This window comes from Protopterus annectens, chromosome 7.part0 (assembly GCF_019279795.1).
Source record: "Protopterus annectens isolate FY-2018-M chromosome 7.part0, PAN1.0, whole genome shotgun sequence".
NCBI classification, from domain to species: domain Eukaryota; kingdom Metazoa; phylum Chordata; order Ceratodontiformes; family Protopteridae; genus Protopterus; species Protopterus annectens.
Window position 1 is genome coordinate 1137978651 of NC_056739.1, and position 15072 is coordinate 1137993722.

Genomic DNA, 15072 nt, shown 5'->3' on the forward strand with positions numbered 1-15072 from the left:
TTGAACAGTAACTTAATGTGAGGGTTCAGTTCTTCTTGGAGCCCATTTAAGACACAGCCTGGGACACCGTCTGGTCCCATAGATGCTGTGTTTTTTGCTTTGGAGAGGGCAGATTTCACCTGTGCATCTGTGATGTCAGGGAGGTTACATTCAGTTGGGATAGGCGTTTGCTCCTTTAGGGGGGAAGGGGGGGAGAAGTTTGCGCTGAATCTGTCTGCCAGGATGTTGGCTATGTCTGTAGGTTTGGTATATTTTGTACCGTTATGCAACAATTCAGAGCATATCTGGGAGTTTCCGCCCATGTTCCTGACATAACTAAAGAAGGCCTTGTGATTATCTTTAGTGTCTAGGGCAATTTTTCTTTCGAAGCTGGCCTTTGATGATTTTATGTGGGATCAAAGTTTCTTGCTAATACTGATCAGAGATGCCTTCCCTTTTTGGGATTTTTCTCCGTCATGTAGTAGCTTCCTCCTTCTGTTGTATAGCTTATTTATGGCCGGGGTCCACCAGACCAGTTTCCTGTTTTTGGAGGAGTGAGTCTTGGTTTTATTTGGGATAGCACGATCCATGCATTCCTGCAGGTGCTCATAGAATGCATTTGTAAAGGATTCTGCAGATTGGGCTGTATTATCCTCTGGCCCAGGGGTTTTGAAGGATTCCACCTCAGTCTTGAGAAGTGCAAAGTTGGCTTTTGAGAAATTCTTTACAGTGATTTCCTTGGCTGGGGGTGGGGATGGGATATGGATGTCCAGGGAAATTTGTTTATGGTCTGATCTTACCAATGAGGGGTTTACCTCTGGTGTGGAACATAGAGTCCCCATGTTGGTGATGACCAGGTCCAATATGTTGTTCCCTCTTGTGGGAGTGGTGACCAGTTGTTCCATTGCGTTAGAGTTTACAAATTCAATGAACCGTTGGGCAAGGGTATTTGGGCTTGAGTAGTTTTCCCAGTCAATGCTTGGGTAGTTGAAGTCACCCAATAACATAGTGTTTGGAGAGACCTTCATATTCTCCAGTGTTCTCAGGAATGCTAAGTGGGGTTCCTGTAATAGGGAGGGTGTTCTGTAGCAGGCTACAAACTGAAAGGCAGTTTTGCCCACTGTTAGTTGCACATGGATGGTTTCCAATGCTTCGTGCAATGCCACTAACCTGGAGGTGTAGGTATCTTTGATGAATATAGATACTCCCCCTCCTTTTGTGCTTCGGTCCGAGTTTTGGGGCCAAAACGCATGGTATGAGTTATAACCTGGTAGTGCTGGGGTGCTCTCAGGAGCCTTGAACCAGGTTTCTGTTACTGCACAGACATCAATTTTCTCCCTACTGAGGAGAGCCTCGAGTACGTGCATCTTGAGGTTTAGACTTCTGGCATTGAGTAGCATTACCTTTAGTTTTTTTATCCTTGGGTTGTCTATGGAGGTGGGTTTGTCCTTTGAGCCTTGCCTAAAAAGGCACTATAGGGGTGGCAAGAACCTTGGCCAGTATACTAAAGCCTAAGGGTGACAGGTGCAAGCCATCCCTAGCGAAGCAACGTGGCTTGTCGAGCATGTCATCCCAGGCAGACAGACACTGGATCCCCTTTGAATGACACCAATACTTTAGCCAATTGTTGAAACTGATAATTTTGTCTTTATACTGTGGCATCATTCTTGGTGAGGGCAAGATGCTACTCAAGGTCAGGGTCATATCAGCCTGTGCTACATGGTCAGAGAGCTCCTCTATGTCTCTTTTCATGTAGTCCAGGGAGGTACGTCTCAGGTCATTCACACCAGCATGGACAATGACGGAGTCATACTTGTACTTGCTTTGGAGTGACCTGAGTGCTTGCATTATGTGGCGGATCCTGGCACCAGACAGGCAGCTTACAGTGACCTTCTCCTTGTTCAGTCTGGTGAGCGGGACGTCAGTGTGCCGGACAATAGAGTCCCCTATAACAAGTGTATTTGGTGTGTTGTTTGGCCTTAAGGGCTGTGACTGTGAGGCACACTGATTTTGTGAGATATGTGATTCGTGGGTATTGTTGAGGGGTGGCTGTTGCTTGGATATCTGCTTAGGAGGTCTTTGCTGTTTAGGCAGATTTTTAGAGCCTCCGAGTATGTTTTTGTGTGTTTATGTGTTGGGTATGCAGATGCAATAGGTCTGTGTGAGACTGGATTTGTGGTGTGGGTGGTTACCTTTTCCTCCTGACTGACTGTGCCAGTCTTGGGTTGAGAGAGCTCTGCCTCCAGTTTGGCTGTGTAACTGCATCTCTCACATGTATTAGAGTTTGTTGGAAGGAGGAGAGGGTTGTCTGTGTACGTAAGGCAATTGTAACATTGCCTCAAAATTCCCAGATTCACCAGCTGGACTGGAGAGTAACCTTGAAACTGACCCTTGGACATACCAGATTAGTATATGGAACTGTTTTTTTACTGATCAGATTAGGGAATGGAACTGATTTTTCACTTGATCAGGAAGGACCAATCGGGAGCCTAATACTTATGAGAAGTCAAGGAGGGTGTAGTGCTTTAGTTAGTTAGTGTTTCCTTATAAGAGCTGAGCAAGTGCAGGGCTTTAGAAAGAGAATAGAGTGATTACACTGAGAGTTTGAACAGTTCTATTTGATTGTTGAGCCAGTTCTCGATAGTGTTAAATGTATTTTGGGTTAAGATTTGCAAGTTGGATGGGGAGGTGGCTGAGCAGATGAGAGTGGAATCATCTGCGTACTGAATGCAGGTGGCATTAGGGATAGCAGTGTGGAGGTTGTTGATAAAAATAGAGAAGAGTAGTGGACCTAGTATGGACCCTTGAGGGACACCAAGTGTGAGAGGTAACTGGCTGGAGAGTTTGCCCTGCCATAGTACCACCTGCTGTCTACCAGTCAGGTAGGACTGGAACCACTGGATAGCAAGCTTGTTGAGGGAAATAGATTTAAGTGAAAGAATGAGAAGCTCATGGTTGGCCATGTCAAAGGCTTTTGATAGGTCAAGAAAGAGGGCAGAGGTTAGCCTATTGTCATTCCTGTTTTAGTTTATGGCAGTAGTAAAGGAAAGGAGGGCTGAGGTGGTGCTGTGGTATGGCCTGAAACCATGCTGGGAGTCAGATAGTAAGTTATTCTGTGAAAGGTATTGCATTAGTTGCTTGTGTACACATTTCTCCATTATTTTGGCTAGTGGGGAAAGAATGGCAATGGGTCTATAGTTGGATATGTCTGAGGAGCTACCACCTTTATGGAGTGGGATGACATGAGATATTTTCCAGAGGGAGGGGATAGCATTTTTGGATAAGGTTCTGTTGATGAGGATAGATATGGGATATGCAATGGCATCTGCAGCTATTTATAGGTACTCTACAGGGAGGAGGTCAGCAGTGAGGGTGATAGGTTTTAGTTTTTTTAGAAGTGTTTTGATAAAACTAGTGGATATTGGTTGGAAGCTAAATTCCAAGTGATTATTAGGTAGATTAGGCATGTGGTTTAAGTTAGAGGGGGTTAGTTGATTTGCTAGGGATTGGATTGTTTCAGTGAAAAAGTTATTAAACGTGCTAGCTATGGTCTCTGGGGAACTATGGGTGTAGTTAGCTGGGGTTGGGATGGGGGAGTGACCTGGACAAAGTAGTTGATTTAAGCCTACACAGAACTTTTGAGGGTTGTTGTGGTGTTTTTGTGGGAGATTTTGGTAGAAGCTTTTTTTATCCGGTAAAATAGATTTTTTTTTTGTATCATCCCTGAGTTGATGATATTTTAGATGGTCAAGTGGGGCTTTGGTTGTTCTCCAGCTGGCCCAGGCTCTGTTTCTAGTTTTTATTTTAGCTTTGGTATCTTTTGTGAGCCATGGTGCTGTATTTGATCTAGTTTTTATTGTACGTGCTGGAGCATGGGAATCAAGGATACTTAGGAATTTAGTGTTAAAGTGATCTATGGCCTCCCCTAATGTTAGATTTTTTAGTTTTGGCCAGTCAACTGCTTTTAATTCATTTTGGAATATAGCAGCATCAAAGTTTTTCCTGTTTCTAAATGTTTTATATTTGGGCTGGTGAGGGTTTCCTGCCTTATGTTTTATGATATAGGTTAGACAATGGTCGCTGAGGTCATCAGGGAGAGTACCAGCTGTGTACAGTTGGGGTTGGTTATTAACTAGGATCCAGTCTAGGATACTTTCCTTGTTGGTTGGTTTGTTTATCCTAGTGGGAGAGGTTATGGTCTTTTTAAACCCAGATAAGTTTATATGAGTGAGGGGAGGGGGTCGGAGGAGCAGGGGTGCCAGTTGGTGTTAAAATCACCAAGAACTATGGTTTCTTGGGGATAGGTAGTGGATAACCAGTAAAGGAGATCTTCTAGGGTATTTAGGTTGTTGCCTGGTGGAATGTATGCACAGACGATGTTCAAGTGTTTGTTTTGGTTAATCTGTAGCTTGGTTATAAGGAGTTCCGCATTATTGAATTGGGGAGGTTGAATGGTGTCTCCATTAACGGTTAGAGTATTTTTGTAAAGGACTGCTATTCCACCTCCTTTCCTTGTAGCACGGTCTAACCAGTGAATATTGTATCCTGGAGGTAGTATCTCATTGTCAGTAGTACTGGGATTTAGCCAGGTTTCCATAAGACACATAATGTTTGGGGAGTGGGTTGCTAGGAGGGCATGTAGGTTGGGAATATTATTGTTAATACTTCTAATATTTAGGTGAAATGCTAGGAGAGAACTAGTGGGACTTCAGAGCAGTGACAAGTGGAGTACCACAGGGTTCAGTCCTGGGTCCTCTCCTGTTTGGTATCTACTTTTCTTAAGTACAGGCTAACACAAAAGGTCTTTGGCTAATGAAGTTTGCAGATGGCAGAAAACTAGGAGCCATAATTGAAACTCCTAATGATGTGGACATCCTACAAAAGGGCCTCACTGAGACAGATGCCTGGTGTCAAAGCCATGGCCTCAAGCTCAATGCCAAAAAGTGCATTGTCATCCCCTTTGGTAAAAACTCTGTACACATTAGCTACCACATAGAAGGTAGTCTACTTAACAACGAAAGTGTGATAAGAGACCTTGGGACACAGGTGGATAGTAGTAAATCACCTCTGGAGCTCTGCTCGACAAGGGCGTAGGAAAATAATTTTCTTGGGTGGCGAAAGCCAGGGTACCTTTTTGGCTAGGCTTATATAGGCCCTAGGGCCAATAGCCTAGTACCTACCTATGAACCTATAAATGTTTATCCAAATGTGGTATTTTATTTTGTTAAGTCCCTGCATAATGAGATTCTATAATAGTTTTGAATATTAGAGACAGTAGAGGGCACACAAATAATATTTTATGAATTTTATAAACTTATATGTCAAGCATTTTTTTGTTATTTTATTACCCTTAAGGAGAGATATTGTTTTAACAATTATTGATGCAAGCAGTAATAGGATTCATTTTACATTATGAATTGTATTAAAAAGAATTTTTAAAGTGTAGAACTGTTGTTTTAAATTAAGTTATTTATGTTAGTGGAGGTGAAAAGGATTGTGGGTAAATACTATGAAATGGTAATTTTAGGGATATACTGTTTTTATTGGTGATTTTGTATTTTATTGAAGTATTTAAGGCAGTTTAGTTTTTTTCAATTGTATCTGATGAAGTTGAGGACGAAAACGTATTTTCAAGGAGTATCGTTTATGTGTGTGCTTTCTTACTGCATTAAAACTGTGTTAAGTCCATCAGCTGTTTCCTGTCTTCTGGAGTTCCATTGTGGTGTGGATGACTATTTATCAGTCTCTGGGACTTTCCTAAAAAAAAAAAAAAAAACAAACAGGCATTGAGTTTGCTGCACCTGATTACAGTGGACCTAAAGTGGATAGAGGCTATAAAGAGCATGGTACATTGGCAATCTTCTACAGGGGTAATTGCATCTATACCCTGTCTGAAATATATCTTCCAGTCCATTCAGAAGGAATCAATACAGATACATTTTAAAAATACCAAGGTTAAGCTGTATGTGTGTGTGTGTGTATGTGTGTGTGTGTGTGTGTGTGTGTGTGTGTGTGTGTGTGTGCCCGTGTGTGCACATGCATGTGTGTGGGTGTGTATAGATAGGTACATATATAAAAATATATGCGCACACACACACACACACACACACACACACACACATGGTTATCATCTACTACATTGAATTAACTATTGGTCAGTGGAGCGAAAGACTATGAACTGTGGTCAGTGTGTTTATCAAAATATTACGATTTTGCATGAATGGGACCTCAAATGTTTGCAGATACTGTAATGCTGAAACCCTATAATATTCTGAATGTTTCAGCATTAGGGTGGTATAAATGTCTGTGTGAGTGTAGGATGGTTAGGGGAGGATGAAGTGAGGGCAGAGTTTTAGTGTAGTGTGTGTATATTGGTGTATGTTCGCATCTGTGGTGTGTGTGTGTGTGTGTGTGTGTGTGTGTGTGTGTGTGTGTGTGTGTGTGTATATATATATATATATATATATAGTGTGTGTGTGTGTGTGTGTGTGTGTGTGTGTATATATATATATATATATATATATATATATATATATATATATATATATATATATATATATATGGGTGTGTTCATTAAACATGTCTATATTAGTGTCACATTTAGAGAACGTTTTTTTAAGTTAAATGGCAGGGTTGGGTTAAGGTTAGCACATATTAATAAGGTGGAAAAGGGTGAAAAGCCATACCAGTGATTTAGTTAAAGGCTTCTGCATGCCCATGACTTTTTACTTTTTTAGTATTTGTGGGTACTTTCAGGCCAATAAGACCAAGCCCCACTAGCTGTAGATATGCCATAATTTGATATTTTGCTGACCTCGTCAGTACAGTATAAGTGGCATGTCCTTAAGGGGTCATTGTATACATTCCGTGGGCCTCCACTACAAGATGTCTAAAGCAGAAGAATCCAGGTTGGCTGGGTCTTTCTTGCAATTTTTACTAAATGGTGTGTCTATGTGACATTTTATGGTTTCTGTTGGGTCTTTCTGAGATGATTTTTTAGCATCAGGCTCTACTGTTTTACGACCTTGGTATTTCATAAAATTAGAAGTGTAACCAATGATTTGAGAATATACTGTCCAAATGACCCTCCATTGTATCACAATGTATGGCTGCAGGTGAGATATTGCAAATATATTACAAGAAGAATAAGGAAGAATGTAATTAATTACAGAGCCTTTTCATGTATACTACGAATATTCTGGAATGAGATGGCTGATGAATTAATAAGATCTCTCAGAATTATTTATTTTAAAGAGAATAATAAATTAAATGCATAATTTCAGCTCTCAACCTATTTACTAAACACTGTATCCAAATGAGACAACCAGTTTTGTTACTTTGCTTTAAAAGTGTTCTTACTGTAAATGCTTTCTCCAAATGTGTTTCTGCTTAATTTTATAATAACTGGATTCTAAACTGTGTAATAAAAATTGCTGGCAGTCTTTTGTGTGTATGCATGTGCCTGGATCAATCGTGAAAATTTTATTTTGCTTTGGATTTTTCTTTGCACTGAGTACCAGTTCTTAATTCAACAGGAATAATGCAGTTTGATAGCTGCCCTTGAAATCTTTAACTACATTTTGTTACATTACTTCAGAAAGTAGGTAACTATTGAATGTTAAAAACATTTTTTTACATAAGGCTGGTACAAAAATATTGCAGCATTCAAAAGAAAATATCCTCCTTTTAAGTGTGAGAGGCAAAATTGCTCTTCATACTCATGTTGAAATACTACCTTTGACTTTTGCTGAAGTACAGCAGACACATGTTTTGTTCAGCTACGTTACTTAACATTCTGGGTGAACTGGGTTAAAAATATTACATTAAGTGACTTTTATTCACGAGTATCTCAGTTTATTTTCAAGGTTATTCTTTATATTATGCAATAACACAGTTTTCAGAAACATCAGAATGTGCAGTATATCTCAGTCATACCTCTCAACTGTCATGATTTTCACAGAATGTTTAAAAGCATCATATTTTTTGTCTGTTCCTCATAAAATTTATGGTTATCTGGCAAATCATTGAGGATTTAAGTCACAAAATAATGATACACATTTGAGTTTCAGACTTCATATCCATCAGAAAATACATGCTGATGCAAAACCTGGTTTCTAGCAACTCTCTAAGTTTATAAGAGCAATAATTAAAATCTGTCCCTTTTTTGTGGCCTTTGTTTGCCCACCATTATTTTTGGCTTTGTCCAGATTTGTTGTGCTAACAGATTGAGAGGTATGCTCATAGTATATTTATGGGGAATTTCTGAGGCTGGACACCATTTAACTCAATATTAACATATTGGCAATGTTTCACTGAAATGTGTTAGAATGAACAATTTGTGAAAACAGGGCCAAGCCTTTCACCTATTGTATGGAAGATTTTGTTTCCCCTTCCATTAACTTTATGTAATACCTCAAAGTTTTAACTTCTTATGGCAATTTATACAAAAGAGAGCATACATACTGTTAGAAACTCTGCTTTCCTTTTTCCCTGTGTTAACTACAGGTGAAGCTTATTAAGTAATGAAGTCAGTGAAATGTAATGCAGTCAAGTTTGTCTTCATTCATGAAAACTGCTACCACACCTATATATAATGAATGGAAAGAGCTAGCTATAAACATTGAATGTTTGTCCAAGAAAAATATAAATATATGGCATTCTAATGTGATACGTTTAGTAAGCAACAATAAATCACCATAAAATAAATACTGACATGGCACATTTTTTCACCAAATTTTTGAAGTACTTTCACTATGTTTTTTTTAATCAACAGCTACTGATTTATCAATGAGAGAAGGGTCTGACAATGAACAGAGTGATGACACAGAAGCTGAGGCCTCCCCAACGAAATCACCAACAACTCCTAAAAGCCTGAAATGTAAAAACTCTTCAGGTATGTCACAGACACGAGTTTAGCTACTTTTCCAATGGATCCATCCAGCTGAATGAACACCAGGGACTGTCTGTAACATGTCAAAGAGCCTGCTAAGTAAAGAATTACCCTTATTTGTTTTTTAATATTTTTTCATGTTTAGAGGCACTAGAGAAGATACTGAGAGCATTTTCACTGTGAAAACCAAATGAATTAAATACAGTCTTTCTGTCCTAAAATTAATTACTGCAAACATTTGTGCTTTGTTGTGATTAAAGGTGGTCCTACATTTGCATAGATGCTGTTGTGTTGTAGGACCTCTTATCAAACAGTCTGGGTCAAGATGACATTTTTAGAAGATTATTAAGTTGGATTTCCTTTTATTCTGTGGTATTGCACAGTAGTGTTTTTGTTAAAATTTTGTTCTCTATGCTTTCTATTTAATTTTTGGTTGGGCAGCTTTTTCTGATCTGTTTGTTGTAGCAGGATTGTGTGGGTGGCTTTTCACAGATATTTTTGTCAGTTTGGGTTTCTTTTCAGTTTTATAGTTTGGTTTTGTTTTCTTTGTTGAACTGTGCTGCTGGCCATGGTTATATTTTATTTTTTTATATATTTACTGTTGTTTACTTTGGTGCAGTGAAAATACTTTTTGTGTGAAACCACTGATCACTGTTAAAGGGAGTTTCTGTCTTACTCCAACATTGCGAGTTTGTATATATAATTAAGGGCAGAGTTTTAGGCAAAACCACCATATGAAAGTGTAAGGGGGGGGGGGTTGCCTCCCTAAAAAACACTTTTTATCCTGTTACTTTGTTTTTCTTTTGAACAACATTTTGTTCATATTATAGGTTCATAGATTAGTACTAAGCTAACTGCCCTTGTGAGCCATTTTAAGCCTAGCCATTTATCCTTTGTGCGACTCAAACCCTGCACCTTGTGCTTGCAAGGCAAACACCTTAACCATTAGGCCACCCTCCCAACTCTACTGGTTCTGTAATGACAAAATGTTCTTCATTGTAGTATGTCTCGTTCTGTCATTACAGAACCAGTAAGGGCTGGAATTTGGCTATGAAAAGATCATGTCCATAGTTCAACTGTATATGCATATTTGACTGCATGCAGAAAGACATTAAACATCATCCATCCAGGAATCAATGTCAAAGGGGTAGAATGGTACTTTATTATGATGTCAGGATTTGTACACACGACCTTCTCCTATATAATGTGTGTTGTTTATCTACATTTCCAAAGCGTTTTACCTAGATCTTATATATACAAAAGTTTTCCAGGCCTCAGAGCAAAAGGTAGCGGGAAACAAATGGTACTTCAGGGAAAATAGCTGAAAGAGTCATTTCAAAGCACAAAAATGATGGGAGAATGAAAAAAAATCAAAGAGTGTAAAAAGAAGACACAGAGAAGGGAACTTTGCAAACCAGTGTCAAGGGGGTAAGACATTTCCAGAAAATGACTGACTTAATAACATTGACAGGGCAGACTATATAAGGCAAATTTATGTGTGTTAAGAAAACTTCTTTATTAATTTGTATACCGCTCTATATTGAAAATACATTAGTTAGTGTAGCGTTCCTTATAAAAATATTGATATTTACCACTCCATTCATGAAAATCTCATACTGAACTTTTAATATACAGAGGGTATTCTGTATAGTAGACATATAACAGGAAGAACCCTAAAAGTATAAGAACACAAAACAGTATTATCATTTTAAAAGGATAAAAGTATGGATTTTAACAAAAGTGTAGACAGAAATGCCTATCAGCATTTTCATGAGCTAGCATTTTGTAAATACATTTTTTAGACATGTAATTATGATACTTAGGATTCAAGGCATTTTCTTTCATTAAACCCATTCTGGCAGTAATATTTAAAAACTCTTAAAACTGACTCATCAACCTGATCTGCATTCTAATTGAAATCAAGGACAGAAAGTCATAGTGAAGCTTACACAGAATGACTTCTTAATGGATGTACTTCTGTTAGATATTTAGCAAAATAGGTTTGTTAAGAAGGGCAGCTCACCTTTTGAATTGTGGCTTTATTTGAAGAGGTAACAGCAGCACTTGACGAAGGACTGACACTGCCTATTGTTTATATTCACCCCCATCAAGGCATTTAACACTCATCCACATTAGCAAATAATTGCTAAAGTAAAGTCAGTGAAGGTCAATCCATATGTATTTCAGTGGGCAAGCACTGATTCAAGGTGAAGCGTTACCTCCTGATAGGGTTACTTTTGGTGTCCCACAGGCCTTTGAAATGTGACCACTTCTTTTTTGGACTATTCTTCACAGACAAAAAAATAGGAAATAGGCTCTGAATAACTCAATATGCTGATGATTTTAATGGGGTGACAAAATTACTTCAATAAAACATGCCAAAGTTCTCTAAAAACACACCTGCTGCAGTCATAATAATCTTCCATTTAATGTTAGTAAATGTGGTACCATGAGACGTGACAAAAAGGGCATACATTTTAATTATATAATAAATGGACAGATCATAAAAAATGGTACATTTATTTATGTTCTGTGCACAATTGTGCATGAGAATTTAACAACTAAAAAAAGTCTCTGAAATGCACAGTCTGTTGTCCAGCTAATTGTAATGGAGATGTGTAGTAACTCCATGAAGATCACTTTAGCATTTTATAACACACCAATCTGACCCATTTATTAGTGAATGCATTTTGAACACATCAAAAAAGCCAACTGAAACAACATGGCAAGGGACAACTACCTCCAGATAAAAGTAAAGGATTGGAAAGCTTGAAATGAACTCTTAGAAAGACTTAATGAATAGTTATGTTTATTTTCTTATGTGTTACTTAGACATGACTCTGCCTTGTCTGTTAAGCAATACCTGACCTATTTCTATTTAAAGGTGCATGTATAGAATCTACTACAGTGGAGCATTGGTAACATCATATCAGGGGGACCCAATACTAAAAATAAGTATCAGTTATGCAAAATGTGGCATATGTGTTAAACAACATGTTTCAAGATTATGAAATAAGCTTCCTATTATAATACGAAAGAAATATATCTGCATGAGGCTATGGCAACAAGGTTTAGCAATCAAACTTATGACTGTATGAGGTTTTGATAACAGAGTAAATAACTTAATTTCACTGGCAAACCTGGAAAAACTTGAGTTAAATAAAGTGGAAAATGACAGTGGTAGTACTTTGTTATTCTATGAAATATAGATAGTATTTTATGGATGACATCTTTCTTATGCACTAGATATTATTATACAGACCTCCTGTTACTTTGTTTAATTTCTATAATAAATACAGACCTTTTTGGGGTCTGACTTTTTAACTAAGTGACTTCCAACTTATAAAAGGCAGAAATAGAAATGGCAAGGATTTATTAATAAAATGACACTGACGTTGTTGATCTAGGATGTCCCGCAGTATAAAAGCCTTAATTATATTATGCTTTTTGAGATGACTTTTCAGAAAATGCTTTGGAATACAATGATATGGGCAAGCTGTAAGAGGTGTAACATTCTGCACCATGAGTTAACAAACCCCAAACTCCTTCAATGACTTAATTATAAGTAAAAATATAAGTGTGGCCACTGGCACAAAAGGAACACTCTTGTGAGTGCTGGAGGGTTTAACCATAAGAATGTAGGAAGAGTATGCTTTGTTTAGCCAGTTTGCTTGTTCTTGGGGAAACAATGAGGTGTTCATCCTGTAGGCCCCTCATAATTCTTGCCTTATACACATGGTGCAAATCATGTGTAAAAATGTGGCATATGAGGGGTGTGTATGCAGGAGAAACCACATTAAGTATTAGAAAAATCCTCACTTTATGATGCAACACCCCCTGGAGCCATTAAGAATGACGAAGCAACATATCCAACAAATTAATCATGGGAAATCTGAGATTATGGGATGATCAAAAAAAAAAAGAAGTCTTATATGGAAAGACATGTTGAGACATGTATACACGTTAATAATTTTTGTGTTTCCATCTGTAGAGTTCTCCTTATTTTCATATAACAATGGAGTGGTTATGACATCTTGTCGGGAGCTTGAAAGCAATCGCAGTGCACTTTCAGCTGCCTCTGCATTCGCCATTGCAACAGCAGGAGCCAATGAAGGCACACCAACCAAGGAAAAATACAGGCGGATGTCATTAGCAAGTGCAGGTACATTTTCAAAATCATTGCTTTGTGTATGTTTGTAAAAGTATATATTGTTTCCCAGAGCTGTTTATTTGAGATCACTACTCTTTATATATCCTTCATGTTAAATCATATTCAGATGCTGTCTATATCTTAGTATTACAGTGGCTGCTTTGTTGTAGGTACTGTAGTTTAATGTCAGGCTGAGCAACTCTGAGAAGTGGGAAAAGGTTTTTCATTAAACAATTTTCCCTTTTTTTCAGTGGTAGTATATACAGAGAGAGTGTGGATGCAGGATTGCACAACCACCCTGCAAAAGTGATTCCAAAATACTGTTTTGTGAGTTTTTTAGTTTTATGTGTTAGGGTGATAATTTGTTTGATCTCAAGATTTCATTTGTTATATTTTATGTCTCACCAAGAGAGGCGAGATAAATCATATTTTTTATTTCTCCAAGCAATAATTTAATATCAGCATTCTGAATGTCTGTTTTCTAAATTGGTAGCTTGCTGGTTATTAAACCATTCAGTCTTATATAAATTAGAGGTAGGTGCAGTAATATTCTGTAAGCAGAGCACAGTCAACAGAATGATTATAGTTTCCTCATAGAAGGATAACATTTAGTACTTGAGGTACCCAGTGCAGAAAATGACATTTAATACACCATATAAGATTTAAAAAAGGTTCTAGCTATGCACTGTCAGACAACATGATTCTAGAAAGCAAATATCTATCGATATATATATATATATATATATATATATATATATATATATATGTTATTTACAAGTCAAGTCAACAACCCTAACACAATGAATTACTATTTACAACTGAGTCAAGAACTCTAACACAATGAATTATAATTTATTATACAATGACCCCCCCCATTAATATTCCAAAACGTGCTTGCTGATTGGCCAGAGTGCCCATTGTAAATCCCACAATATACCAATGGAAAAAAGGTCCAGCCGCCCGGACATTTTTCCATTGGTATAAAGACCTCAGAATATATTTTTGTAAACAAATAAAAAAAAAAAAGAAAAAATGGAGCAACGGAGACTTTATTTTCTCCGTTGCTTCTGTTTCAAAGCATTGATGTACTGGTTATGCATGGGACGCAAGTCCCATACGCATGCTGAGCACATCAAAGCAGGGAAGCAGTGTACCACAACCAGCGGAAGAACAGTAATGCGCCATTATACAAAGACATTATTTAAGAAAAGTAAGTATTTTTATGTCTTAAATAATGTCATTGTATAATAGCAATAACCGACTCCGTGGTTGTGGTATATTGAAATTTACCCACGGTTGGCTTTATTTAGCCACTCAGGCTTCGCCCTCGTGATTAAAATATATAACTTTAGTTCAGGGGCTGTGCTGAGCTGCTTCCCAGATGACAGATTCACATGATGTCACCTGTCCTAAAATGATCTACACCAAAAAAAAAAAATAGAATAAAAATAAAAGTACCAGAGAGGCTTCAGTTAAATACATTAATATAAATGGGATTGAGCTCACACACACATGTGCATTGTGATGGACTTTTTTCATCAGTGAGCATGACTTTTTCTGTAGGCAGCGTAAGAAAATGGCGTTGCTTCCCAGTTAGACTTCAGCTGTTGCTGTTGCATATGCTTTAGTCTCACAGCCTTCATCAGCTGAGGGTCACCTTCTGTTGTTAAGTCTGTACAGTTCAGCCCTGCTAAATGATCACTGCAGCTCATAAATTTATTCTCATGCCGTCATTGTTTGGCATGTATTCACTCACTCAGAATTCCAAAAGTAAGTATGTTCAATCAAGACTCGATTAAGGTGCATACGTATTTGCAGTGTGTTTAGTTATGAAAATGCATGGTAGTGTCACTGGCTTTACCACAGTGTACTGAAATTTTAAAAAAAATCTCAGAAAAGGTTATCAGACTTATCCAATGTATCATATTAGGTTCATAGGTTCATAGGTAGGTACTAGGCTATCTGCCCGAGGGCATTTATAAGCCTAGCCGGAGTGTGTCGGCTTTCGCCACCTCATTGATTAATTAACTGATCCTCTGTCAAGCAGAGCCAA

General features: G+C 37.9%; 1 protein-coding gene across 1 annotated transcript in view; it reads left to right on the forward strand.

The window, feature by feature from the left end:
- The window catches only part of RASGRF1 (Ras protein specific guanine nucleotide releasing factor 1), an 892789-nt gene that overhangs the window by 528879 nt on the left and 348838 nt on the right, over window positions 1-15072 (forward strand). The window contains exons 16-17 of the mRNA XM_044076380.1: window positions 8753-8872; window positions 12861-13031. Of these exons, the coding sequence (XP_043932315.1) occupies window positions 8753-8872; window positions 12861-13031 (291 nt within the window). The remainder of the gene's footprint in view (window positions 1-8752; window positions 8873-12860; window positions 13032-15072) is intronic.